Below are 27,752 nucleotides of genomic sequence, written 5' to 3'. Positions count from 1 at the left end.
TTCAGCTGAGAGCGGCCGCGCCTGGGGCCGCTCACCGCGGGCTGCCTCTGTCCCCGGCCCCAAGGAGCAGGCACGGCAGCACTAACACCCCCGCTCCATGTCCCTCACCCGGCCCGGCCTTACCTTCCCTCCAGCTCAGGGCCATGGCCCCCGGCGGCGCCCTCCGAGGAGCCCAACCGGCCCCGCGCTCACCCTTCTTCCTGCTCGCCGCCGCGTCCGTCCGTCACAGAAATGGACGCGCGCCATTGGTGGAGAGGCTGGCAGGGGCGTGCCCGCGCGGCCCCGCCCCGCCTGCCCGCCGTGTGCGGCGCGGTGCTCGAGGGCGCCGGCAGGGGGCGCGCGGCTGCGCAGAGCCGGCGGGCGCCGCCGCGCGCGCGGGAGCGAAGGCGGGGGTGCGCGCGGGCAGGGGGGGCGGCGCGCGGCGGGCGGCGCGCGGGGAGCGGGCGGCGGCGGCGCCCCGGCGGGGGGAGCGGCGCCGGGGGGATGCTGGGCGCTCGCCGCGCCTCCCGCTCCCGGCCGCGCGTCTCCTCCGCCTGACCCGGCAGCCCCGCGCGCAGCCCGCGCCCGCCGCGTTAATAATGCACTAGAATGTCAGCGCTGAAAAAGGTAGGGAGGCAGGGAGGGGGCCGCCGTCGGGGCGGGATGCCCCCGCTCAGGCAGCGGAGGGAATGGGGGTGCCGTTGTCGCTGCGTGCGGGGACCGGCGCCGTCGGGGACGCGTCCCCGGGCAGCGGGGCGAGGGCGCGCCAGCCGCGCCGTCGGTTGTGGCGTCCTACCCCATCATCGGCGCGTCCCGGCGCCGCGCTGGCCGTGGCGTGGATCTCGCCGTGGCGTGGGTCTCGTTCCGGCATAGCCCGGGCAGGACGGTTGCGTGGCAGCGTGCCCTGTACCGGCGCGGGGCAGCTGCGGGCTGGCACCGGCCGCAGAGAGCGGGAGAGGAGGCGGGGAGGAGAGGGACGGCGGACGGACCCTCTGTGCGGCCGGTTTGGCCGGAGAGAGCGGCGGGGCGGGGGATGCTGCTCGCGGAGCCGCAGTACCGGCGGCGATTTAAATGTTGGGAGCGCGTGATTCTCGGGGCTGCCCCGCGAGGACGGGTAGGGGGAGCCGGGGCTGAAGCCGTGCTGCCATCTACACCGCTTTCCCCTTCTCCTTCCCGGCCGCCGTGCCGCGGCGGTTGCGGGTACGTCGGAAGGGCCGCGCTGCTGCCCCGGCCTCTCACAGCCCGCGGAGGGGCGGCCCAGCCCCGAGCGGCGGCGTGACCGCAGCCTGGCACCCGAGGACGGGTGGGCTGCGGGTGCGTCCCGCGCGTTACCCGCGCCGGCTCCGCGCATTTGCTCCGCCGCGGGTGCGCAGGGCTCGGCGCAGTTGGAAAAGTCCGCGGGCGCGCATCTGAAGCGCGGAGGCGGGCGCCGGGGGCCGGACGCATCTGCCGCGCTGCCCCCGGTCGCTGGGGCGATCAGGGACAGCTTTCCCCGCTGAGGAGGGCGGTGTTTGCGGCCAGCTTGGCCGAGTGCCTCCGCGGTCCTTTGAAACACCGTCTGCTGGAGAAATCAAATAATTAAGCAGCATCATATTAAAAACGCAGGGCACTCCGGCCCGTCTCGCTTCCCGGAGCCGAGCCTCCAGACCGCTTGGCGGCCGCCACCTCGGGGCGGGTGGGAGGCGGGCAGCCCCTCCGACCCGGCGCGGGGCGATGCGGTGGGGCCGGTGCGGGTGGGTCCGAGGGAGGGGAGCGAGAAGAGCCCTCCAGCCGGCGAAAAATGCCGAAGGGGCTTTCACCTACGGCCTCGCTTCCTGTCGCCTTCGTAACCTAATTCTTAGACTGCCCGTGCCCCAGTTTTAACAGCGATGCCGGTGCCGTGCGGTGTTTAGCGATAAATGCACATCCAAGTCCTTCGACCTCAACTTCTCTGAAACTTCCAAGGGTTTCTAATCTTCGGCGACAAACCTTTTGTTTGTTTCCGATTGTGTTTCGTTACGGCACAGGCTAGCACCGGCTTAATGTGTCTTGGGAGCGGGTGATATTTGAATCTCTTCCAAATTAAAGCACTTAGAACTACATCAAGTGCTCCAATCACTCTAGGTGGTGTGAGCCCGAGAACAAGGCTGCGAAACTCAAGTGCCCTCCTCAGTGTTGAAGTGTTTGGTATAGATTTGTGTGTGCTTCAGAGTAGCATCGCAAACGGAGCACTGGCACATTTTGAAATATTGAATATCTCTAGTCTTTTAGGTAGTAGATTGGCCGCAAGGGGGGTATCCTGCTAGGAGGAAGGGTCACCTGAATGTGGCCGAGTCCAAGTCCAAGGGCAGCGGACTGAGAAACCTGGTGTTGCGTCTTAGTAGCTGAATCTGTTGTACTGCAGCTTGGGGTGTGTCAGGGGAGCCTATTAGTTGTACTGGACTTGTTTTGAAAAGCAGCTCTGGTCTAGGGCAGAGGATAACACTATTTTATAATGCAGATGTAATTGGGGTACCAGCCTTTCACATCTGTGATAGGTTTCATGTCTGTCTTTGCGTTTTATCTGGAGAACAGGTAAAATAAGAAGAGTAGAAGTTTTATATTTCTGTACTTTCAGCAATATAGCAATTATGCTTTCAAGTAATTTCCAAATGGTTTGCACAATGCACTTTCTTTCAAAATAGCAAGTTTTAATTTTACTGCATGTAGCTATTTTTACAGTGCTAACCAGATTTTATCGTTTATATTTGAAAGATTGTTCCCCCCATTATTTTTTCGTGCTTTTCAAGAGGTCTAGTATGTGGTTAAAATGGACTCAGATGATGTTTAATAATTTTATGAATTACAATGTTATGAATTGGAGATTTAATTCTGAGTGCTGTAGTCAGACCCTGTGTGATGTGACATAATATTCCTAAGATAAAGCACGCATTTATTATGCTGTTGTTCAGTTACACATGAAGTAAAAGCTAGGACTGTCAAATGAGTTTGTTGATTCTATTTTAGATTATTTTTAGCTTTTCATTTTAGTACTATAAGGTGCTATTTGCATTTAGTTGCACATGTATCTTGTTTCCAGTAGAACAGTATAGGGCATACCTCTGTTAACTTTTTAGAATCTCTAGTCCCTCTGAAATGACTTTAAATTTCTGCTACAAGTTGAAGTTACACTTAGAGTGAAATCATAAATGCTTTAAGCAAGCATTTAACAACCAACAAACACCGACTGCTTTTGACAGAGGTGTTGGGGAGAATGTGTTTATGTGTTTTGTCTATATAATGTGTAAAACTGCACAGTCAAATCCAGTGTTCGCTGATTTGGTGGTAATATCTCTAATGACTTAGTGGGATCAGGATTTCACATTTGTGCATTGCAAAGTCCCACCAGTATTAATGGTGATATTGTTGGCTGTGCCAAGCTGTTAAAAGTTACCAAATCAAGACAAAATGTCAAGGTTCATTATGGCTAGCTAAAAATTATGTTCTAATAAATTCAAATATATGAAGCAAGTTACTTTAATATTAATAGGTAGAGGTGATAGGAGAAATGTGTCCCTGAATAGGGCATTTATACCTAACCCTGAGGAAACCTTGTATTTTCAGTTTTCACTGTGTTTGGACACCAAGTACCAGAGAGTAGCCTCGGCAGGCTTCCCTGGACATCACCCGTCCTGGTCAAGTTACCACTTCACAGTTATAACATTTTTTTCTGACAGTGAATGTTCTAATAGGAAATATTCATAGACATAGACTGGGTGACTAAATTTCATCTTGATTGAGAGCTTTGTTTGGCTAAATTATGGACATTGGAGTAATTACTGGGATAGTTTTTGTGTGCCTTAATAAAGGTGGTTAAATATCTGCTTCTCTGGAGATATTCAAAACCCGCCTGGATGCATTGCTGTGCAACCTGGTGTAGGTGAACCTGTTTTAGCCTGGGGGGTGGACTAGATGATCTCCAGAGGTCCCTTTCAACCCCAACTATTCTGTGATTCTGTGAAATGTTATTTTACACCTGTCTCTGGCAGGAACTTTTTTTCCTATTTGCAATTACATCTAGCCAAAGCAATTTCTTTGTATAGCTGTGATAATCCTATGAGTAGTTTTGGTAATAAAAAGAGCATTGAAATAAACCCTTGTTTTTTCTAAGGTATACCATCAGGGGGCCCTTTCAAACTGCATCAGTCAAAGAAAAACCAGCTGCTTCAGTTCTACTCCATGAACAAGACAAACCTTATTGGCTGCTTCAGTTCATTACTACAGTGAATTTATCTAACCATGCATGGTGAACAAGAGGACCACTAATGCAGCAAGTTAGTATTAGCTCAACAGTTATGACTGTATTTAAGAGAGACTTTCAGTTCTCTAGAAATGTATTATATGGGCCAAAATATCCCACCTGAATTGAATATATTCTGTTTGCTAAATGGGTAGTTTTGTTTGAATAACTACAGAAAAAAATATATGTGGTTCAGTTTGCCTTGCGAAAATTCATAGTCATCCACAAACCATATGGCTCTCTTACCTCTAGTAGAGAAATATCTCCGCATGGCAGATACAGTATGTCAACAGCTATGATCAAATATAAGTAGAAGTGGGCATGGATGAATCAGAATCTCTTTCAAAGTAGACCTGTAGGAGACCACAACTTCTCATTTTTTGGTCCGTATATATCTCCATTATAGAATTATATTTCCCAAAACACTTTATAGTTCATCACAGCTACTTTCTGTTGTAGGGGCCAAAATGATTCATTAAAGTTAAAAAAGTACTCTTCCCATGATGTTTATTTAGGAAATGTCAAGTAGCAGTTTATTCATTTAGTACATGCTCAGTTGTGATAAGAGCATGGAAATCACTGCAGTTACATTTCTCAATCAGTGCTTCTACGCATGCATATATATTTGATCTCACTTTGCTTTTATCTGTTTCTCACTGTGCTTTCTTAAATACTACTTTTGTGCATGAAATTTACTTATCTTCCATGCATTTTCATTCCACATTTGTCTCATTTCTCCGTCCTTGCCAGTTTTGAAAATGAACAACCAATAGCTTCCAGTATGGCATTGTTGTTTTTTTTTTTTTTTTTTTTGTAGTTTTATGACCATATATTCTTATGATCTAAAAAGACTTTCCACTTTTGTTAATAAATGTAGGGTACACCTGCAGTTAGCAGAGATGCGTGAGGGGTAACATAAGTGAAGGCTTTTATCTCACAACGGGAATCGTGTCTGTTGTCTTCAGTAGATGCTGCCAATGCCATGTGTAGATAAAGCAGATAAATTTACAGTAATAAAACAAGTAAAAAACATGGCCAAATACATACATCAATCCAACAAGGCAAAAATTTAGAAATTCAAACTCTGCATATGCACGAATAACAACAAGTGAAGTATATACCAGAGCTTTCTGTCTGCCCCATCCTGGGTCCTTCATAGCTACTCCTTCTTCACCCAAAATCCTTCTACCACTCTCAATTTTGTATCTTTCATCTTAAACACTCTCTTTAAAAGGTAAATTTGTTATGCCAAAGGAAAGAAGAGCATCTTAGGGTTGTCAGATTGATCTGAGCCCAGTTTGAAAACAAGACGTTGTTGCGAGCCAAAGTTTATTCTAGCATATGTGAAGGTTAAGTCTTGAAGTTGAAAAGTTAGGAAAGCGTCAAGCTAAGAAACACAAATTTAGGGAGAAATTGGAACCATTCTCTTGTGTATGGGTCATTTAAAGTGTCTCTGTTACCTATTTCATCTTGGAAGCTGAGAGGCTGCTCAAGCAGTGTTCAGCCTCTGGACTGTTGCCACTCAGCAGGATCAACTCTCCAGCATTGCCCTGGAAAGGCAGCAGGTCAGTATGGAGAATAACAATTTGGGATATTTTTATTTTGTATCACATCCTTATTGCCTTTCTTCTTTAATCTAGGTGATACTATACTTTCAATGATCCCTAAGATTATTGAGAGAGAATGCAAATTAATTGTTTAAACTTGTCTGGAATCTAATTGCCCTTAGCATGCCAGGGGTTTTTAATATGTTGGTTTCCTACTTGACATTGGAGGTCAACTGAATTAGTTTCCTGTGATTCTTTACTTCTTGACAGTATGACTTGCATTGTAAAACTTTTAATGCCTTAATAATGTTACACAAATTACATATCATAAAATGTCAAAGTCTCCAGCAATTCTAGTTTCGCAACTGGATAGGCTGTTGACTTTTCCTAGAAACGATACATGGTATTATTAATGATGCAGATAATCAACTTAGCCTTCAAGGAAACTTTGTCCAAACCATTTCACTCTTACATTGGCAGTTTTAGAGCTGGTGCAGCTGCAGGGGTACAAAAGTATGTCCTTACATTCTTGTGTGTTTCACTGGCAATGAGGAGTAGAAAGATCTTCCCAGCTTTCACTCCTGCCTTCTAGTTTCACAAGTAGCCCATAAAAATAACATAGAACAAATCACTTCAATTGCCACAAGTGGGAGGTTATTTTTGCCCCTCTTTTTTTTTTTTTCCCCAGAATGGCAGACAGTAAAGAGAGAAACTTAAATAGTTACTGCTCCTTTTATTTCTTATAATCTAAAAATAGGAGGGGAAGGGAAAAAACTCAAAGGATCTTCCACTTTCACATTCTTATTGATTTATGACTTAATAAGTCATTGAGTTATAAAGCTACAGAGCATAAACACACTTACTCTGTCAAATTTGTCTAAACAGAGTCCAAGTAAGATAAAAGACGACACTTTTGCTTCATTCATGCAGAGTGAAATTCTTTCCAAAGAGCGTCAATACAAGGCCACCTTTATCCTCTGCGCAACAGCAGATTTCACTTAAATGAACAAATACATTTTTTAGTTTTAGAGATTGATAACAATTATCTTCCCTGATGAGCAGAAAGGAGGACAAACCTTGCTTTTCTTCCTTTGATTTACTTCCCTTGATCTTGCAGCCTTTTAAATTCTGTGTAGTTGAAGCTACAGGAAGAATCTGGTCTTTTTTTTTTTTTTTTTTATGCTAGGGAAGGAAATGAAAAAGCACAGTCAAGTTTCTTGAAAAGACGATGTATCTGCCTGAATTCTCTATCATACCTTTAACCAGGCTTCCTTGTGGTAACAATATGTAGAAGAAATAATACGTAGACTTAATAATGCAATAATGCTTTTTTTTTAATTGGGGCATGAAGACATCACATAGCAAGAAGATGTGCCATATGAGTAAGAAGTATTAATATCCTCTAGCTGGGAAGACTTTGGGCTCCCGTTGGAAAGAGTGACACAAGCTTCACCTTCCCTCTGAAGGAGAATTCAAGCCCCTCTGATGTTTCCAGCCCTTTCTGGCCTCAGGTCTTGAAACTTACCTTTTCTTTGATGGCGACTTGTGGCTTTGTTATCCAGCATCTGGCCTGTTTTTTGGCTATTTTGGGGTTATCTTTGCCATAATGTTTTACTTAAAGGTAGGACATTTAAAAAATGTGATTGTTAAGCTTTCCTGTTAAAGGTTGTGTACACTGTAATTTGATTTTTATTTCAGTCTGAGATTTTGATCTCATTTAAAGATCTGTTTAAAAATAGCGTCATTTAGGAATAGCTACTATAGTTTGTATTCTTACTGCAAATGTCCAGAACTAGTTTTCGGAGCTAGATAAATTATTTGATTTAAGAGAATAATTCTGATATCTAAGAGATTCATTTTAAAGTAACTAATGTAAGTGATGTTTTTTTAGTAGCTTAACAGAAATTTAAATTTACTGTTTTCCATTCTGGAATTCAAATGGATAAACGGGACTACTGCTTTTTTCCCCTTAAGTTTTAGGAGGCTGAGAAATCAAAATGTTACGCATAGACTAGGCATGGCTCCTTCACAGCACACAGTTTGTATAAATTACAGTATGCTATGATTTGTAGATCGGAGTGGTTCTGTTCCAGGTATCCCCAGTTTATAGCATTATATGCATAAGAGGCAGCAGTACATCTCAAAATGGATTATTACTTCTGCTACCAGTCCTGAAATGCATGGCATTCAGTAGCATCTCCCATCGCCGTGCATGTCAGCTTTTATTCATTATGCAAGAGGTGAGTATAAGTAAGGTGTTTCAAAAGAAATTATTTTGATGAAGTTGAAGAGGGGTGCAATTAGTTGTGATATCCTGTAATTTTATGACAATACGTTTGAATGGTAAGTAATTTGATAACAGTTTTCTTAAATGGTAATTTAGAATTTACTACTCCAAAATCTTAGCATATATGACACTTCAAAAAAGAAAGCTTGTCTCTACATTATTTTTCAGCCTCATTCCTCCTTTTGCAAAGTGATGCATTCTTATATCGCACGGACCTTTCTCAGGAAAACTTGAACTTTCTACACTTCAACATTTCAGCTGCGATTAGATTTAGAAAGTTATACATTAATTTATGAATTCAAGGGCACATACAGTGCACTTTGAAAATAATGAAATAGATGACCAAAGCATTATAATAGATCTAAATAGTTAAATTCAATAGTTGGAAGGTCTGAAATATTTCTTTTCAAATTAAGAAGTGATACATTGATTTTGGATGCGTCCCAAAGTTCTGATCTTTTTCCTCCCTAAAAATGTTTCTCTGCAGCTAAAATGAAGTGTTAAAGGTTACATATATCGGTGGAAATATTCTTGCATCCACCAATAAAACATCTTCTACACTAATGTCTGTTCAGATCCTTTAAAGTGCAGTTAGTTCTTTTATACTGTTTGTTTTTGAGTTTTCTTTTTGAAATCTATTTAATTCTTCTTAATTAATGTATTTTAAAATCACATTTTCATTTCACAGTGCTTTTGGAGATTGTACATTCCTTACTAGATGTCTAATCTGATACATTAATATTGTTACCATGTACTGTGCTTATTAGAGCAGAGTGGGAAGTCACTCTTGAATACTCCTTGTTGTGGATAAATTACAAAACACACTTTCTTTGCTAATCAGTGTCAGGTCTTTGATCAGTTCCTCATGATTTTCTGTTTCTTTTAACTTTCCGAAATTGTCATCAATTGCTGTCCTAAAAATGGTGTGGAAAGAGCAAAACACAAAGCTGAGAACTTCAGTGTATGCCAGGCTGGTGCTGCTTTGATCAATAAAATGGAAAAGTTTCTCCTATACACCTGTATAACATTCAGATTGCAATCTCTTTCTGGAGCTTTCCTGGCATCTGCTTGTAGGTAGCCTTCCATTAAGTAACATACCCAAGTAATGTAATGCATTTAATTTTTCTTTTGATTTTTTTTGGAAAGATAACAAGTGCCTTTTCTAAACTTCCTTTAATAGAATATTTTCTATGTGTTTATTCATTTCTTTAAATTACACTCCATTATTTCAAAAAAAATGTGCTATGCTTCCTGATTGCATGGAATTTCATGTAAAATATTCTGACAGGTGTCCATCTGTTACTCTGCAGCATGTCCATGGACAGTGAAACTTAACAAAATAATGTGATGCTTGGGAACCAGGAGGATGTGTGAAGCTTTACATTCTGATTACAGTGCTGAAATGAAAGACAACATTTTGCTTCACTGCTTGAAAGATCAGTTCTGGAAGCACAGCTTGTCGTGTTAACATTTGTGTTTCCCTGCACTTAACACTGCAATGTGTCAGCCGAAGGGAGAGCAGACGCAAGAGCAAGCCCAGGTTAACTTTGGAAAAAAAGGAACATATTATGGAGGGGTTTAGGGAAGCATCATGATACTGCTTGGCACCAGAAGAAAAGGAGACAAATGATCAAGGATATAAATGAAAGTGTCTGGATATAACAGGGAAGAGATCCTGATAGGGCAGTACAGGGGATGACTATTTTGGTTGTTTTGTTCTAGTTGTTCTAAGGGCCAGCCACAAGCTGCATAACATCTGTTTTCTGAGCTGCCATACATGTTCCACAAACTGCATCATGAAAAATCGGCAGACTTGAGTATTTTCATGTGTACAAGGTACTGACTACAGAAACAGTCATCAGCATCTTATAATGCATCTTGATATGTAAAATTGTATTGATGAGGCTCAGCTGATGTGAGGTATCTGCCAGGCTGCATTTGTAGTGTTCTTTGCTTGGAAACCATATTACCCATAAAATAGGGTAACTTGTCAAAAAAACCAACCAACCAAACAAACAAAAAAAGCCCACACGCACAAAAAAACCCTAAAACATTCCACAAACCAAACAGGATGTCATTTACTGTGAGAAAATACTATACGGCTCTTAATTTCAGTTGCACAATTCCAGATAATGATGAAAAAAATTTGCCTTTTTCAACATCTTTTATGAGGCTGGTCCAAGTTGCCCTGAAAAAATATCTTGCCCTTTATTATCATGATTTGCAGTGTAAGCTGCACTCCTCTTGACCAATGGAACAAATTTTTCCTGTGTTTCTGATTTTGAAGCACAAGGAACAAAGTATTCTTGGCAACCAGGCTGTTCCCGTGTGAATTCTCTTCTGAAAGACATCAGTGTGATCATTAGTCTTCTATTTTTTACAGAGCGAAACATAAAAATGTCTTCTCCGGTCTTGTCCTCCCTTCGTAAATATGTCCAGCTCTTGTAATCACTACCACTGGTGAAATCTCATCCGAAAGATTTGCAAGAACTGCCAAAATAAACAGCAATGTATGTGCATGCAAGATGTCCTGGTTATGAAAAAAATGATGGATACACTGAAATATTACTCAGTATAAACTTGTTGATGCATTCACTTTATAACTATATCTATGAAAATTTGCTTTACCATCCAGTACTACTGCTATAGCTTCTAATACTGTATGGGTTGATCTGGAGACTTTTGTGGTATTCTTAATTGATTGATTTTTCATGTTTTAACATAAATCGGTGCCAACCTATATACAATAAACCTATTAGAAAAATTGACTGTATAAATAAGAAAAAAATTGTGATTTTCCCCAAGCATTTCTATACCTTCCACAATGGAGAGTGGTGAAAGAGTTAAGATTGCAGACCTAACAGTAACTTTTCAACAACTTTAGTAGCTTTGGATTTCACAGAAATTTTAAGAATAATTTAAATATTCCCACAGGAAAAAAAGACATAAAAGCAGTGACTAAAGTATAAGAAAATAAACCAAAATAAAACAAAGTTAGACGATAATATAGAATCAACAATACCAAGCAACAGTAAATTAGTATTAATGTAGTAATTATAAAGATGAAACTAGTAATAATTTCACTTTTTTCCATATGGAGGCAGTTAATTGTTCCTAAGTATATGGAAAAACTCATGAACTGAAAGAGTAAAACAGAATAGAACTGATTCCTGTAAAAACTGAAACATGAGATGATATAATGTTTGTGGCTATGTATAGATTTCTTCCTCACCCATGACTTAAAATTTTCATTCAGAAATCACCGAAAGAATTGCCTGGAATGTTGCTTGTCGTCACAAGGAAACAACATCTTTCTGAATTTCCTTGGTACAATAGTAGCATTTTTGTCATTTTTTTCCCACAGTGGACTACCAGGAAACTTCAGCTGGTGCTGAAGTGATATATTTGTGAATTCACTTAAAAATACGCTCCAGGTGTATTTGTGCCTGAAACTAGGCCTCCACTTAGTTTCTTGATGCAGTAAAAGGGACTGACTGAAATCTCTGTTTCCATTTGTGGTTTGGCCCCTGTGACAATTGCTGGCTTTCTCTTGCCCACCAGCAGCTTGTTCACTTTACCTCTGCTCGGTTTTGTGTTGTTTGGGTGAGTCAGGGAGTGAAGGAGAAGGCAGCATCCTCAGTTTGACAGGAGGAGACTGATAACGCTGGCTTGCACTTGAGGTGCCTCAGCATCTCCAAGATGCCCATGCAGACCTGGCTGGTACAATAAAGACTGGCTGGAGTCCAGGTCAGGGGCACCCAGAAGCCCCCAGGGAGCTCCAGCTGCCCACAATGGCCTTCTCCTGCCACTCCTGAAGAGCTCAGAGCCACGTTAGGGACTCTAGGTAGTCACCTAGAGTAGTCTGACCTTCGGCCATTGATCCAGAACGGTCCCATGTAACCCATGTGCCATACATACCGAATTGATATGTATCTGCCGACTTCAAGTATCTTGAGGTTTCCCAAATAATACCAGGCACCCATTTGCAAACACCCAAATCCTGCCCTAAGTGTGTATTTCCATCACACCAAGAGGAGCTGTTTAACAGGCTCTACCTAACTGTAAGCATTGACTTTGATGGAAACAACTTCACAGTGAAAACAAATATAGAACAAACGGATCCTAGAGATTTAAATGCATTACATTTGTTATTTGATATAATAAATGAACACACATAAAAGTGCTCTCCAGATATGCTTGGAGAACATTGTGCTACCTGTGTGCAAATTTGAGCTGTCAGTTGCCCAGACTTCATCTTATTTGTATTTAGTTTTCACAAATTAGCCTACTTTCCGGTGCAATCCAGCCATCTCAAATATTTGAAATGTTCAAATTCAGCTGTTTGAGTTATAGGTAAACAAGGAAGGTCTTGCCACTGAACTCAGACCTAGTTTTTTAGATGCTGGCTGGCAAAGGCATCCTTGAGTACACACCTCGCCATGAGCAAGGCTTTTGGTTTTAGCATCGTATTTGGGCTGTATCAGACTTCTGTTCTTTTCATTGGAGCCCTACCCAGGAGTAATTTGAATATATTAACTCTTTGAGCAAAATGTGCTGAAAAAAACCAATCACCTAATTTGGACAGAGCAAGTATGGGTGTTTTCAAGTCATGAAGATCATGAAGAGCTAAGACTGCCTACAAGAGAAGCTGTATTTTTGGCTCCACTATGTCATACATCATCAAATAATCTGTGTTCTTCTTTTTCTTGTAATGGAAAACTGAGAAGCAGCATTTTCTTTTTTTTTTTTTTTGTTTTCCTTGCTCTTGTCACAAAAGTAGTCAAATACCCCAAAACACTGTGCTGGGGTATCAGTTTGCTGGTGCCTGAAGAGAGAGCATCATCATGTTGTTCTCCCCAAACTTTGCAGTCCCCTTTGTTTCATAGCCTGCCTTTCCCTCGATGACCACTGAAGGTACGCCAGGTGCCCAAGACCAAGACTTCATCACAGGGGTACCACAGCAGCCCTTGTTGTGCCTCTGCACTGTTGATGAATATACTACCTTTGGGGCTTGTGGCTGACACAAAATTATCTGCAAGTGGTAGAGTCCATTTTTCTGTAGTGTCAGTGAGTTGCGCATCTCTCTGAACATGCTGCAACCTGCCCCAGTCACCATCATGATGAGAATTATTGGAGCCTTAGGGGCCATTCCTCTGCTGGCATCAGAGAGACCTGAGAGTGGCACCTGAAGTTCTCTGTCTTCTCCATCCAAGACAATGTCTTTGGGCCATACTAATGCCAAGTAGCAGATTGCATTTTGCTACCAAACCACAAATATACACCCTAAAACTTGCCCCACCGCATGGACACTGACCTCCCTTCGGGTAGCAGTGCTTGGGAAGACTGTGGTGAACCCTTCACTCTGGTGAGCTCCAGTAAGGACCGAAAACGGGGACAAATTTAGTGTTTATCCTGAATTGGGCTGCGTGTGCTTTTCCACCATTTTTAGAAATTTCCTTTGAAAGAGCTGACAACGTGTGATCTATTTTAAATACTGCTTCAGAAGATGAAATTATTTTTGGTCTGAATGAAATCAATAAGCAGTATTAAATATAAGATAAGGTTTAAGTGAGAATAAAAAAATCCAGTGACCCTCAATATTTATTGTATGTGTCAGGACTGCTATGACAACCTTTATTAGCTACTTAATGTGCCCTTTCTGTAAAGCAGATGGCTTACTAAAACCAACGGAACTTCATTCTAAAGTCCTTCAAAGGTGTCTCGTCCTTTATTCCAGGCTTCCCTTTCTACTCTGGGGTCATTGTTCCTCAAAGTCCTGGACCTTGTTCTCCCTGATTTTCTCAAGTGTGCCAGGAAATCTTCTCAAGTCTGGTGTGTGTAGCCCACCATGAAGTCAGGAGCTGGTAAAACCTGGATTTGTGCCTCCCTCACCTGCACTATTATAATACGAACTGCTCCATTCTGGTACTGCACAGCTGAGCTCCACGAGTGCTGGGGGGTGTGAAGTGATTCTCTTGCCTCACCTGACAGAGATCACCTTTCCTCTGCCCTTGCTCTCAGAGGTCTCAGAGTGGACTGAATTTTCCCAACAGAGAGGCATTTTTAGGTTCTTTGTAAAAATTAATGCAGCTATCCCTTGCTAGGTTTTTTTCACCTTAATCCTCTCTCTTTGCTGTCTCCTTGCCTTGCCATCGTAATTCTGATGACGTTGGTTCTTCCGTTTACCGTTCTGAATGTTTTCTGAAATAAATAAGAACACTGCTTACATCTGTGAATAATACTGGTCCCATATGTATAGTACTAGGAATTGTTGCCTAGCAAATTCTGTGAATCTTGATGAAATATGTTAGTTCTTTTTCATAACTTACATCTGTTATTTCTCACAGTGTTTGATGTATTTTACATGCTTTTATGATCCTGATTTTAAAGGAAACTGTGGTAAAGTGGACTCGTGGACCCACTTCTTTCTTTAGGACTTTTGTCGCTGGACATGAGATTCCTCTGATTAAATGTGTGTGTTGTATTAATAATTGCCTCCATGTGGGCAGAAACTGGTAGTTACTTGTACTTCTTGGTTCCCTGTGTGGTGAGTGGGGTGAAGTGGGCATCACTAATGGGTGATACTACCTCTCCCTAAAGCAGGTTAGCTGTGTCACACCTATCTCAACACCAGGGCTCAGAGGCAGATTTCTATTATAAAGGATGTATATGTTGGTATGGTGAATTCCATCAGGGAATTTTACAGGTCATCTATTTTTTAATACATTCTAGTAGAATTTTGGCCATACAGTTAAATAGGTCTTAATGAATTTTTTAGTTGTAGTTTCTCACTGTTGCTTGAGATGCCTTTAAAATCAGCATCTATGCGTAAAGACATCAAAAATAATGGGTGTTTCTTTCATGTAAGGCTGCATTTGAGCCCACTGTTCTCACACATTGAATTCTGCAGGAAGTTGAAAATTGTTTCATAATGCTGCATTAACTTCGAGTTAATGCTGTGGACTTTGAGTCCACACCATTTTTCATAGAAGAAAAAGCCTGATTTAGAGTAGCTCCACACAGGAGCGGGTTGGGATTCATGCCTTTTTTTCTTTTTTAACCAGTAAATATGTTCTTGCCTGATCTCCTGAGATGCTTAGTGATTTTATTCCTAGCTGAGCAACAGGAGGTTAAGGCGTAGAAAAAAGGCTGGTTTGGAGCTAATTTGGAACATGCCAATAATAGCAGTTGTTGGTAATGATTCTGTTCCTTGTGAATACATGACATGTTCCTTTTCTCTTGTGATAGAAGCCTTAAATGTTAGTAGCCAGGAAGTGCCAGTATTCTAATTACTCCCTGTAGTTAAGTACATAAAAATATCAGAGGCATAAAATATTTTGACATTAAAAAAAAGGTAAAGAATTGGTTAAGAATTGAGGAGTATAAGGCAGAGGCAAAGGTGTCTATTTGGAATACCTGATACTGCCTTTGTTTCATGCTTCAAGTATCAACAAGGGAAGTTTAGCAGTCACAAAAGAAACGTTTGTGTTCCCTCACCAGCTATGTTTGAACTGGGGAGCTTTGATCTCTAAGTTGGTCCTTTTAACATAAGAATTTCTCATTTCAAGGTAGTTGTAGTGCAGGTTTTAAAGTGCCAAAAAGTAGAAAGCCCTCTGGTGATCTGGAAACACCAGCTCCGTCCATGATGCTCTTGGAACGTAAACATCCTACATTTACTTGGCTGATCTGCTGTTGGTTTCAGAAGTGGCAACAGTGTACTGGGCTGTCTTTAATTTATCCCAGATTTAGAATAACAAATAAAAAGAGAAGAATCTCATTCTTTTACACTAAGAACAATTCTTGCATATTGTCACCGTTTACTGCAGGGTGAAAATAAGCTGTGGCAGATGCTCTCTGTTAAGCCCCAGCCCTCCCCACTAAGGAAAGGGAATAGGAGGAAAAGTGAGAGACTCGCAAGTTGGAAAAAGGTAAAAATGCTTTACTAATGCTACTAATAAATAGAGAAAATAATACAAAATATACAAAACCAATCTTGAATTTCCCGGGATAGCGCAGCCCTGGCTATGAAGGGCAGGCACCCAGAAGTCCTGGGCTGAATTCCACAGCAAACCAGAACTGGATTCAGGGGTGCTGGGTCTGGAACCAGGCCTAGAATTTGCAGGGATGACAGGCAGGGTCCTCTTCAGATGACAGCGACTGGTCGAAGAGAGCAAGACCCTCATGATCTCCCTCTTTTATAGGGTGTATAACATGAATGGGATGCAATACTCAGTTTGTCAGTTTTAGTCACCAGTTCTGTTTGCCCATCCTTGCATATACACCCCTCTCACTTATGGGACGTGCAAAATTTATCAGTAACCTTGGCTGCCATAGCAATAAGTCTAAACCTGGGTCTCTTCTGCATACCATTGCTAATGTTATCAGCTCTAGAACGAACAGTGTCTGAAAAAAACATGCAACCAAATTCAGGAAAGTGCAGTTACTCAGAAGAACTTAACTGAAAGGAAAATTCACTGAAAGAGAACTGGTCTTGTTTTTAGCAAAATCAGGACACATATTTTCATTCCATCTGAATTTATTTTGACATTTTTATGAATTGAATCTGCTACTGACCATTAGAATGTTAAACAGAAAATGGCCATTGAAACTGCATATTTAGCCAAAACTTATACTTCCATAACCCTGCTAACGTAAAAGGGATAAATTGTCAGTATATATTAAGCACATCATTATACACATGCTCATTATCTGTCAGTAGCAGATATATGTGATAAATTTCAAGTTTGTAAAAAAAATTATTTTGATTAAATGAAACCCTTATTGTTGGGATTTAAAAGCACGTAAAGGTCTGTTTTACCAAGGTGCACACACAACTATTTTTAGAAGCAATACAAAGTTTCTCTCAAACTGAGTCAATGTTAGAAGATTTCAACTGGGAATGCTTGGAGTGATTCAGAGTAAGACTTCTTTTTATATGTAAATGTAAAAAAATATGCAAAACAATCTATATTCAGATGCTTGTAATACCTAAAAAAGCTCAAAGCAGTGCTTGATATGAAAGTTCTGTAAGTCATCTGAGTCCTACTGAGTTCAGCATCCTCAATAGGAATATGTTCGTGCGTACATACAGAGCCTTCTCTGTTGTCCTGTAAGCATGAAATCAAATAAATTTTTGCAGTTCTTTATTCCAAAGGCTTTACAGTAGGTCACTAAATATTTTCATTATTAGAAATCCAGTGTTTTTGTTTCTCCGGAGAGTCTGTATGCTTTGTGTTTAAGCTGCATGGGGAGGTTACATTTTTTGTGTCCAACTGACTTCTAAAGTGTATTCTGTTGCTTTTGATTATTGAATATTTAGTTTAGCCTAGTTCTGCCAGGCACCGAGGAAAAATAAGATAACTGTGTAATATAGATATAACTATTTTCCCTCCAATCCTTTTTAACACTGTCATTACCAGTTGTATTCCAATACTGTAGAGACATGTCAAACATCCATATTTTTGATTCATAGAAGAAGATAAGTAGTTTGTAGATTAACAATACCTAGACATAGTACATATCTGTAAAATAGATTTAAGCATAGATAAATAGTACTCTGTAGGGAAGATGACCATAAAGTTTTTTCTTCCGAACAACTGTAGCCTGTATGCATTGTCACCATTCAAGCAGTAAATTATTAGGTTAAAAATGTTTCACTGCATTTTTGTATAAAGTTTGTGTGCAAGGCATGTTAGTGTTTTCTGCTAAGCTATTAAATGTCACTGTTGTGTGCACCACTGTCTTTGCTTCCATCTGACTCCTTTTCACTTCTCTCTGAACACAAATAGCTACTTTTAAATATTACATTCTTTATAACCTATTGCTCTAATCAGCTCTACAATCTAGCTACAACTTCTTGGGGTACCATTTATGTCAAAATCTAAAGATTATACTCAGTTCAGGGTTAAGATACCTGAATGTAGTTACCTGCCTATATATGAGGAGATTCAGCTGCATCAGCTTAGACATCTAGTGCCTCTTCAGAAGCCCTAAGTTATTCCACATGACTCTAAGCTACCAGGCTAGAGGACTTCAGTCCTTCTTGGGTCCTGTGTAATGTCTCCCAGCCTCAGCAGAGCTCTTGAGTAAACAGGCAACCTCAGAAGTCATTAGACACCTATATTTGTGCCCTGATTCAATCTCTACATGCCTAAGTTCTGACTACAGTGCATGGAGATCTGGTCAGTACAGCGAAGGCAGCAGAGAAATTCAGCTGATCAGCTGCACACACTATGTATGCAGTAAACTCAAGCATTTTATGGTATTTCAGATGCTTTAGCTTATCTGAGACATCTGCATGGGCTAGAAAATATGTTGTAGGACCTGCAGCAAGTGTATGTTCCTTAGAAGTGCCCGTTGGAGGTGAGGCATGGTATCTGAGAGCACCCGCAGTGACACCAGGCACTGGTATGTGAGCAACTGAATTGAGCCCTCATGGTGCGACCATAGGCCCCATTGACTGTACTAGAGGTGTAGGCACTGTAGTAGCTGTAGACACCTGAATTTGGGCATTGTAGACTTATGAGCTGAATTCTGCATCACTGAGGACTTGGATATTAACTTAACTTAATTTTCTTGTTTGGCTATTTGCCTGTGGTAACTCAAGACTTCATTGTTGTGTGTACGAGAAACTACTAGTCCATCTACTGAAGAGTCCCGTTCCCATAAACTAACCCTTTCTGCTGTTTGGCCTATAAATCTTATTAAAGGTTTTCACTTGAAATCCAAATACCCAGGTTTGTACATCTTCTGTGCCTGGTTAGATCTTTGAACCAACATCATTAATTTTAATGAACCAGCATCCAAGTACCTAGGACCACGGTTGGCAAACCCTGGCTACAAGCTCTTTATTGAGTCCTTTGTTGACCTTCTGCTACTCAAATGTCACTTCAGTTTTATGAAGTTCAAATGCTTGAAGAATGGGAATCTGAAAATTATGACAGCTCTCCCATCAGAGTACAGCTAGGCAGCATGAACGGAAGTCAGGACTGAAGTAAAACTATATAATAACTGCAATAACAGTACTTAACAATTATATATCATCAAAAGATTTCAGTGTGTTTTGCAAATATTTATTATCATCACAGCAGAGTGAAGTGTGTATTGTTAGCTTATGCTTATGTCTGTGAGAATGAGTACTGAATGAAAATGAAACTATAAACTCATCCTGAGATCGTGGGAAAATCATTCACGCTGTTAACTTCTGTCTTAGCTGGATAGTAGGGCTTCTTCCATATTCAGTGGGGAGCTGGGAGGGCATGCTGCCTGGGAGGGTATTGGTATCTGAAATGGCAAGTGCAAGGGCGCTTTTGCAGCCAAAATGGTGTAAATAGGGGCTCAGTGCACACATCTGATTTGCATTTGTCACAATGTGTGGAATTCATACAGTGCAGATGTCTCCATCTGAACTTGTTGCCCTTGCCTTTTTTTACAGTCAATGGAGGTCTAATCAGTGTAAAGTGCAATTAATCTCATTGTAAAGTAGGTGTTTGAATAGATCAGACTGACTGCAAAGGACGCATGGGGGTGACTAGTTCAGATGTAGGAGAGCTGAATCTCATCCTACCTGTTCCGTGGGCAAAACTGCTATGATTTTGTCTTTAAAAATATACATTTAACTTTACTGAGCCACAGTTAGCACACCAGATGTAGAAGTGTCTCAGAATAAGTCTGTTCTAAGGATTTACCACAGTTTGTCATATCAGAATTTTCATTTAATTAAAAATACCAAATAATTGTTTCATCATTTTACACAAACACGAGGCTAATATCCATTATGTCTGTGTGGGTCATCTGCAGCATCAAGCAAGGCAATCAACAAGGTTTCACAGTGGAGGACTGAGGAAAATTTCTAGGATTTCTTAATTCCTAGGACTTCTACCTTCTCCTTAATGCAATCTCTTGGAACTCTGTCCAGGTTCCCCCCACATCTAATGCAATACTAGATGCCCTTGTGTAACCATGCTTATCTCCATCTGGCACTTAAGGGAGGTGTCGTCTTCTATAGGTTCTGCATCTTACCTGGTACTGTGTAGTGCTGGTACCCAAGTGTCTTGGTATGGCACTGGACATCATATATGGACAACCGATAAGATATGCATCAAATTTAATGTCTGTAAATTTACTTGTCGATATGTAAGAGGGTGCCAGTTTGCTAAGTGTTTATGTTTTACTGGTCAATTGATTGATTCAACTCATTATTTGATGTAGCAAAACATGCATACTCAAGAGACGGAGTGGATCATCCGCCTTGCACCTTCCTTACTGCTAAGGCACCTAAACTTGGCATCCACAGGGAAAAAAGTTAGGTTTTTCTCCAAAAGTATCTCAAGCAGCACTGGATGGCAGTGTTTAAGCAACTGTATTAATTCCTAGATCTCACCTAAGTAGAAGAAGGGCTTTATACCTAGCATACCTGTAGGCACATATGTGTAAAAAACTATTTCTGGATCTCTTAAACTCGAAGTTATGCTTGTTTAGGAAGAAAATCATGTTCTAGATAGTAGTTTGCTGCACTGAGAATTTCAGAGCAAGCACAGATCATCCACACTGGAACTGCACACATTGCCTGATCCAAGCTCTCATTCTCATTTTAATTATCTATAGTTTCCTCTGCCCTGTTTCTTTCACAGTCATGCCTGATTTTCCTACTAGGAAAACAATTAGTCTTTTAAAATAAGTGAGTAGGATTTATGGTATATTTTTTGTATCTCCATAATCGAATGTTTCTTGTACAGCAATAGCTGGATATTGACATTGTACATCACAAATTAATCCAATAATTATTTTAGTGGATTCTGACAACTTTCAAAACACTTGGAGATTGCTTCATGTTGGAAGAAACCAGATCTCTTGAGATCCTATGAGCGATGGTAGTTTTCTGCCAGCTTTTACTGGTAGAGAATGTCTCAATAACCAGCAATACAGCAAAAATCCCCCACTTCCAAACAAACAAATAAATAAAAATACACCCACCTCCCCAAATTGTGAAGCAACTTAAAGCACTAAGAAAGTATCTAAGTAAGATTTTAGTAAATCTGTATGTATAGAACCTGCATCACTGTTACTGAAACTAATAGTTCAATGCTGAATTTCTTACAGATTTTTTTGGGGGTAATGTTATTCACATGTTGATCACACAATTTGGTAGGAAATTATTTGAAATTCCATTATGTATTCAAACACTACATGATTTAAATATGAAGAAGAAACAGGATGTTGCTAATTCACATAAAAGTGGGTGAATATTTAAGCTTTATGTTTGCTATGGAGACACAAGTGGAGCATTGAGGGATATCCATAGCAGTTGCAAGTGACTGTTAAGTGATTCATGTGGTGTTTTTCCTAAGGAATAAATATTCTAAGTCAGTGTGGCCAGTCAAGCCATGGAACTCATGTGTCTTGAAACCTGCTCAAGTGTTGGAGCTACCAGGCATGTATTTAATATCTTATATTTTAAAATCAATCATAAATTTTTAGTGTTTAAACTCAGGAAAGTTCAAATGTAAGGTACGATAACTGGGAAGGGCAAGTCCATTAGTACCAGCTCCAGAAGGGTTAGCAGTCTGCCAGCCAGGGACTCCGCGGGAAAGGCAAATTATAAACGGTGGGGTTGCTGAAAGAATAATGTGAGTCATGCTAAGAAGCTGTGTGTATCTAAGCTGAGTGGCAGACAAGTGTATATTTGCTTTACCTACACCTACTGCTCAGAAACCTTATATTCACCAGCTCCACCAGGAGCAGTGTAAATGGCATAAATAAATGGAGAGATGGGAAAGCAAACTGTAAAGATGTATCTCCTCTTGTCCAAAAGCTGTGAAGCTGCATGAGAGTGATGCTCTGCACAGTCTAATAAAGCCTGCTGTGGCTGTGAACAAATGTGTTAAATTGAAGTTTTTAATAATTTTTCTTGCCACTTTTGCTGATGAGCATAAGGGCTTGGCCATCATGTATCTTGCGAAAATGGCAACTCATCGTGCATATTCAGAAATTACATGACTGGCATTTAAGAGATAAATGTAAGACATTAACTAATATTTCAAATTTAATGTGTAGAAAGGAAGCTTTCTGTTACATTTAGCACCACTGAAATTTATTCTAGAACTTTAGCGTCTGTAAACTCATCAAGGCTTATAAAACCTTCATATATAAATACATTTTTGGATTCACCTATCTTTTTTAATTCAGGCACTTTGATTTTTGTAGCAGAGGGTCATGTTTTTATCTTGTATTTGTGAAGAAATTTTTGCTTGGTGAGAGGGTAAACAGATCGGGATGATGGTACATTATAGCCACCTTGCCGTGACTTAGGAAAGATGTAAGTAAATAACTAAACAGAGGATAAACTGAGTTGTCGGTTGTGTGCAATCTGTGGCAGTTCAGTAGTTTTTTGTGCCATTGGTATGAAAACACAATGCCATGATGGTTTTACTCATAAATACAAAGGGGAGATGTGTTCAAAGCCACAGTCGTGATATTAATTTCAATGGAGTCTTATTAGTCCATATATGAATGTGGTTTGTTATTTCATCCCTTCAAATCTGTCAAGCACTGTTGTCTCTCTTCAATAAACATTTTTAGATCAGTTCTATTAAATGTTTTAATGTGCCTTTATGGGATTGCTTTTGAATCAAAGCATTCATTGTCCTTAATGTTGAATGAAAAGCAGCCTAGCAGTGCAACCTCTTCACTTGCTATTCAGATTCTCTCAATTTATATCAGGATAATAAGAATATAAAATGTAGATTTTGAAATCCAGAATGGATATGACTGCATTAAAAAAAAAAAAAAAAAACCAAAAACAGAAGTGTGAATGGCTATTGTAAAAATCAAGAGCTGACAAAAAATCCCTCTACATTACATGAAAGATAGAGAAGCAGTTCAAAATATGATCAGATTATTAAAAGGGCTTAATGCAGCACTAAGCTTCTTCAACTAACAGCTTATATTGTCTACAAAACCTTTCAGTGTATGGCTTGTGGCTCTGTTCATCTTTCTGCTGTTTTCCATTTTTACTTGTCTATCGTACTCTAGTCACACCCGTAATCATCCATTTGTGTTCTGTTGCTCTTATCTCCATGCCCTCGCTTCCCCATCCTGCTGGCTGAGCCATGTCTCTGCTTCTGGGACCTTCTCTGTGACTGACGGCGCGAGGGCGAAAACTCACGGACTCCACACAATTCAGTATGTGTTGGATTCACTCGGTATCAGCTGATCTAATCTGTCACACAGTTCTTATCCAGCGACTCCTTCTGCTCTCTCGTGGAAGTTGGAGGGTTAAAAGATGGTAAAGGCAGATAGAAATTGGTAGAAGGACTGATAGTACACTTGTTTATGACCTTAGCATTCTCAGCTTTCACAGGTTCTTTGGGCAAGTTGTCTGACTCCAATCCTCTGGACTTGCTGTTCTCACCAGGGTTGGGCAATGGTACAGGAGGCCACCCGCTCGGCATTTTTCCTCCCCCCACCCTGGACTGCTGAGCTATCGGGGGTGCCGAAAGCACAGCAGGGGATGGAGTAGGGAGGGTATCAAAGACACGAACTGGGTAAACTTCACAGTGACTTTCAGGATACTTATCAGGCTGCAACACTGCAAAAATTCCGGCAGCAGCAGACCACTCAGCCTTAAGATCTTTTAAGGTAGTGATTATAAGCTTCCATGTAGTTACTAAAGATTTAGCTTCTTTATCTCCATTGCTGACTTTATCCCATAATTTCTGCCCTGTGTCATCCCAAAGTTCAAGTTTAAGTTTTGAGTCACTAATGCTTGTAACAGTCTTCTCAGGTTTTAATTGCTTCACTGTAGTAATTACCAGTTTCCAGGTGGTTACAAGGCCGAGAATATATTTTTCACGGCGACTAATTGCCTTCCACAACACAGTTCCCACTTTTTCCCAAGTCTCTATTTGAAAAACTCCTAACAGGTCAGCAGAAAACCCATTGCCTCTACACGAAATTAATAGTCTTTTGAGGTTACTCTCCTCATACTTCACCCCTCTCTTAGAGAGAATATGCGAGAGGAGCCGCAGCATTTCTTCTTCTTTAAAAATATTCTGCCCCATCTCCTCTCGCCCCCAGCTGCTCACCTCTTTGGGTGTCCATTGCAACGATATCGGATCCTTTATCCCTTCTCCGTGGCTTCTGTAGCGATCAGTCAGGAGTCACGCAGCCCGCAGACTGCGTCCCGGTCACGGTCCAGCCGAGCCGTTCCAGCTGGGGCTCGCTCCCCACAGCGGTCGTCCCCTTTCCGTAAATTCTTCTTATGGATCACGTTGGAATCACCACTTGCAAGGGAAAAAACTCATGGACTCCACACAATTCAATATGAATTCAAGCGAAGCCATTTATTACAGAAACAAACCTCCTTATATATGCAGTTATTTCCTGATCACGCATCCACGCTGCAAACGTGCATTAGCTGATTGGATATTGTCCATGTTCACAAGCTGTCCATGCGCCCGAGTCTCACTGCTGTTTTTCAGGGTGCTGTTTCTCAGCCTTCGGGCTGGCCTTGAAATTTCTTTGACTAGTTCAGAAATAAATCTCCATCTAATAGAAACCCATCCACACAACAACCTCAAGAAAATCCCTCAAATCTCCCACATGACAGGTTCAAAGAGCCTGTGTATCCTCCCGGTGTCTCTGCTGTTGGAAACACAGCCCTCCCAGCCAATAAGTACTCACATTTCAGCCATTAATGACGAGCTGTCATCAGCTCAAACTGGGAAGATGGCACATGAGAAGGTGACTAGAGAAGGGAGTGAGGAAACAGAAGAGTTCCAGAGAGAGTGGTGGACATGGCTGCTTTCAGAAAGTTTTACTGTCCTGGCCTAGACTTCTAAACTTGCAAGTAATTCCATTCATACAATGGTTCTATTGATTTCTGTGTGTTTGCTGATCAGAGTTACTTTCCTGAACATAAGATAGAAAAATGAGCTCTTAGCAGTTGTTTCATGATCAGATGCAGTTTCCAGTCAGGAGGATCTCAAACCATTGACTGTTGAAAGCCAGGAGCGTATAGCCAGAGATAGTGTTTCTTCACTGTTCTGAAGTATCTCCTACCAACCATGGGTGAAACCAGGGCACTAGTGTTAGAGGTGCTGCTGGTCTGAGCCGGTGTAGCCATTCTTGCGTTAATCTCTTAAGAACATGGACGTTTGGCCAAATCCTGAGTTAGTAAAATTCTTTATATTTGCATTAAAGAAATTAAAGCACTTTACATAAATTGAATTTCTGTCTTAATGTCTAGTATTTCTTTGAATGTATCAACCCTGTATAGGGACTTACTTACAGAATTTAGCTCTAGTCTTTAGGAATTACTGAGATAAAAGAGTATCGGGTTCCCAGTCAATAGCTTTGAAAACCGCTCATCAGCAAGGAAAGTAAATTATTGAAACTACTTTAATTAACGTATCCCATGTAAGCCTTTGGCTATCAGACTTTGGCTGTCTAAATCTGTAATTATGTATTGTTATCCCTTTACAGATTAAAAGGTTATCCCTGCTTTTTTCAGGTTGCTTTATTGGAGCATAGATTTGATTTCTCTGTTAAATTTTATAGACTGAAGTAATGTATTTTTTGTTTTTTTCCTGACAAACGTGGAAATATTTCCTTGCTTGCATTTTCAACCCCCTCTTGCATTTTGCACTAAGGGCTTGGTGAATCTCTTCTGAACCCTTCTGTATGTGGCCTAGATGTTTGGTGTGCTCCCGTTGTTTCATTTATCTTGTTATCTGAAGTAATTTAACATCTTGTGTGTATACTTAGTGAAGTATGGCTGCTATTCCCCTTAGCAACACCAGAGTTTCTTTAGTCATTAGCATGACTTTATGTGTGAGGTGACAATTATTTTTTGCAGTGAATGGATGAAATGGGAGTCGTCCTGGTCATCAGTCAGTCACTGTGTAATTAAGTTTATATCCTAATATATTCAGAAGTGCCCAAATAAAGGCATTTCATGTCCCCAACTTTCAAGTGCTTGATTTCACAAGTAGAATATTTTCTTTTCATTTACTTTTCTAGATCCTTTTGGATTTTTAAAAAAAGCTTTTATTTTTAATAAACTTTGCATCAGTAGCACACTTATTAGCTAGCACACTCCTCTGTCAGTCATGCTTAAGAATGTCATTGATCTAAAAGGAGGAGAAGGCATTTATTCTGGTTAAACCAGCCAGGAGAAGACAGATGGATAATAATTGGGAATGGGGAGAAATGCCTTCAGCAGTAGCCACACACAGATATTTGGGTGACTTTGAGAGACAGTGTATCTACATGGCATAGTTTTCCTGTATTTCTCTTATTTTTATTTGTATTTCAGTAGCGCATATGCCGAAAGGTCCAGACTGCATTTGTTTCTCACAATCTGCATAACACTGTCTAAAGGAAGAGCACTCAGAGAAGTGTAGTGTCTTGTCTGAGGTTACAAAGCAAGTGTCTTTTCCACAAGACGACACCACAGCAGATAGGTTTTGTGCAGCTCTGCTCCATCATATGGCCTGGGAAATACACAGGATTCAGAGGACCTGCAGAGGTGGAGCTGGAAGGGATGGTGCTCAGCTGCCCAGAGCCATGCAGCTTCCCCACGGCCAGAGGAACAGCAAATCAACGAGTAAATAGATAAACAGATGAATATAAGATACAGTAGAAGCATTTGATGTTTGGATTTTCTTCCTTTTTTTTTTTTCCCTTTTTTGTTTGTTTGACTGCGATAGTCAGATGTTGGAATAGGCCTGCCCAATAAAAAAGAATTTCATTAAAATGACTCAGTTAGGAATACAGCATTTAGGACTGAAAAGAACCACTTGAATCAGTCAGATAACGTCATCATATATCTCAATAAGACTGCTTTAAGTGCCATTTTTATTTGTTATTTTTATTTTTGTCCTTTATATTTTGGAAAGCTGTTCTATATCCTTACAACTTCAAGTGTTTAAAGCAAGCTAAATTTATTTTTGGCTATGTCAGACAGCACTCCCTTTCCTCTCTCACCACAATACTGTCAGGATGCTTAAGGTGTTTGTCTAGGAAGTGAAAGAACAATATTCAGTTCTTACTGTTCATAGATTTAGTGGCTTAACTTAATTTGTCTTTTCCATGTCACTGGTCAGTGCTCAAGATAAAGGACTCCTAGCTGTTTTGCCTACTCTCACTAAAATGTCACTCTTGAGAAGTGTTTTCAGCATCTTAGTATTATTCCAAGTCAAATATATATGTTATCAAATTGTTCCAAACCAATATTAATTTTAAAGCAATGTATGCAGACTAGAAATAAAGTATTGAAGAGTGTTACCAAGCTGACAACAGTTTCCTGTGCTGTCTGATAAATGGACAAGAAATGGCAGCATTCTGTGATGTTCTCCAAATAAAAATGGATTTTTTCCAGGACAAGGCAGAAAGTACCTCTGTAATTTATGTCCCTGCTAAAGTTTGAAGTCTGCAGAAAACTCTGAAGATAACATTTCAGTGGAAATGACAAACATTTTATAGAGGATATTAATACATAATAGAATTACAAGGGTTACTGCTTCTTCCCTGTTCAGTGTATCTCAGAGTCTACAGAAAGATAGCACACAATATAGCCAATACTTCTGTTTGGGGAATTATCCACTTAAATGAATTGAGTCAACTCATGCATGTTTGGGGCCACACACTCTAAATGCTGCTTCAGCTTTCTCAACTTCAC

General features: G+C 40.8%; 2 protein-coding genes across 9 annotated transcripts in view; one reads left to right on the top strand and one right to left on the bottom strand.

Annotated features, from left to right (window-relative positions):
- ERICH1 (glutamate rich 1) overlaps nt 1–213 on the bottom strand; it is an 89,499-nt gene extending 89,286 nt beyond the window's left edge. For all 4 annotated transcript variants that reach the window (XR_010651215.2, XR_010651214.2, XM_065835904.2 and 1 more), the window contains exon 1: nt 124–213. Coding sequence is in view for 2 of the 4 variants with exons in the window: in XM_065835904.2 (XP_065691976.1) it covers nt 124–145 (22 nt within the window). In the remaining 2 variants the exon portion in view is untranslated. The remainder of the gene's footprint in view (nt 1–123) is intronic.
- A 257-nt stretch (nt 214–470) lies between these two features.
- Nucleotides 471–27,752, top strand: part of DLGAP2 (DLG associated protein 2) — a 463,673-nt gene continuing 436,391 nt past the window's right edge. For 3 of the 5 annotated variants that reach the window (XM_071807014.1, XM_071807012.1, XM_071807011.1), the window contains exon 1: nt 471–606. In XM_071807014.1, the coding sequence (XP_071663115.1) occupies nt 589–606 (18 nt within the window). In that variant the 5' untranslated portion in view covers nt 471–588. The remainder of the gene's footprint in view (nt 607–27,752) is intronic. The other 2 variants (XM_071807021.1, XM_065835046.2) reach the window with 1 other exon arrangement.

Source organism: Patagioenas fasciata, chromosome 3 (genome assembly GCF_037038585.1).
Source record: "Patagioenas fasciata isolate bPatFas1 chromosome 3, bPatFas1.hap1, whole genome shotgun sequence".
Taxonomy (NCBI): Eukaryota; Metazoa; Chordata; class Aves; order Columbiformes; family Columbidae; genus Patagioenas; species Patagioenas fasciata.
This window is presented reverse-complemented; position numbering and strand designations above follow the sequence as displayed.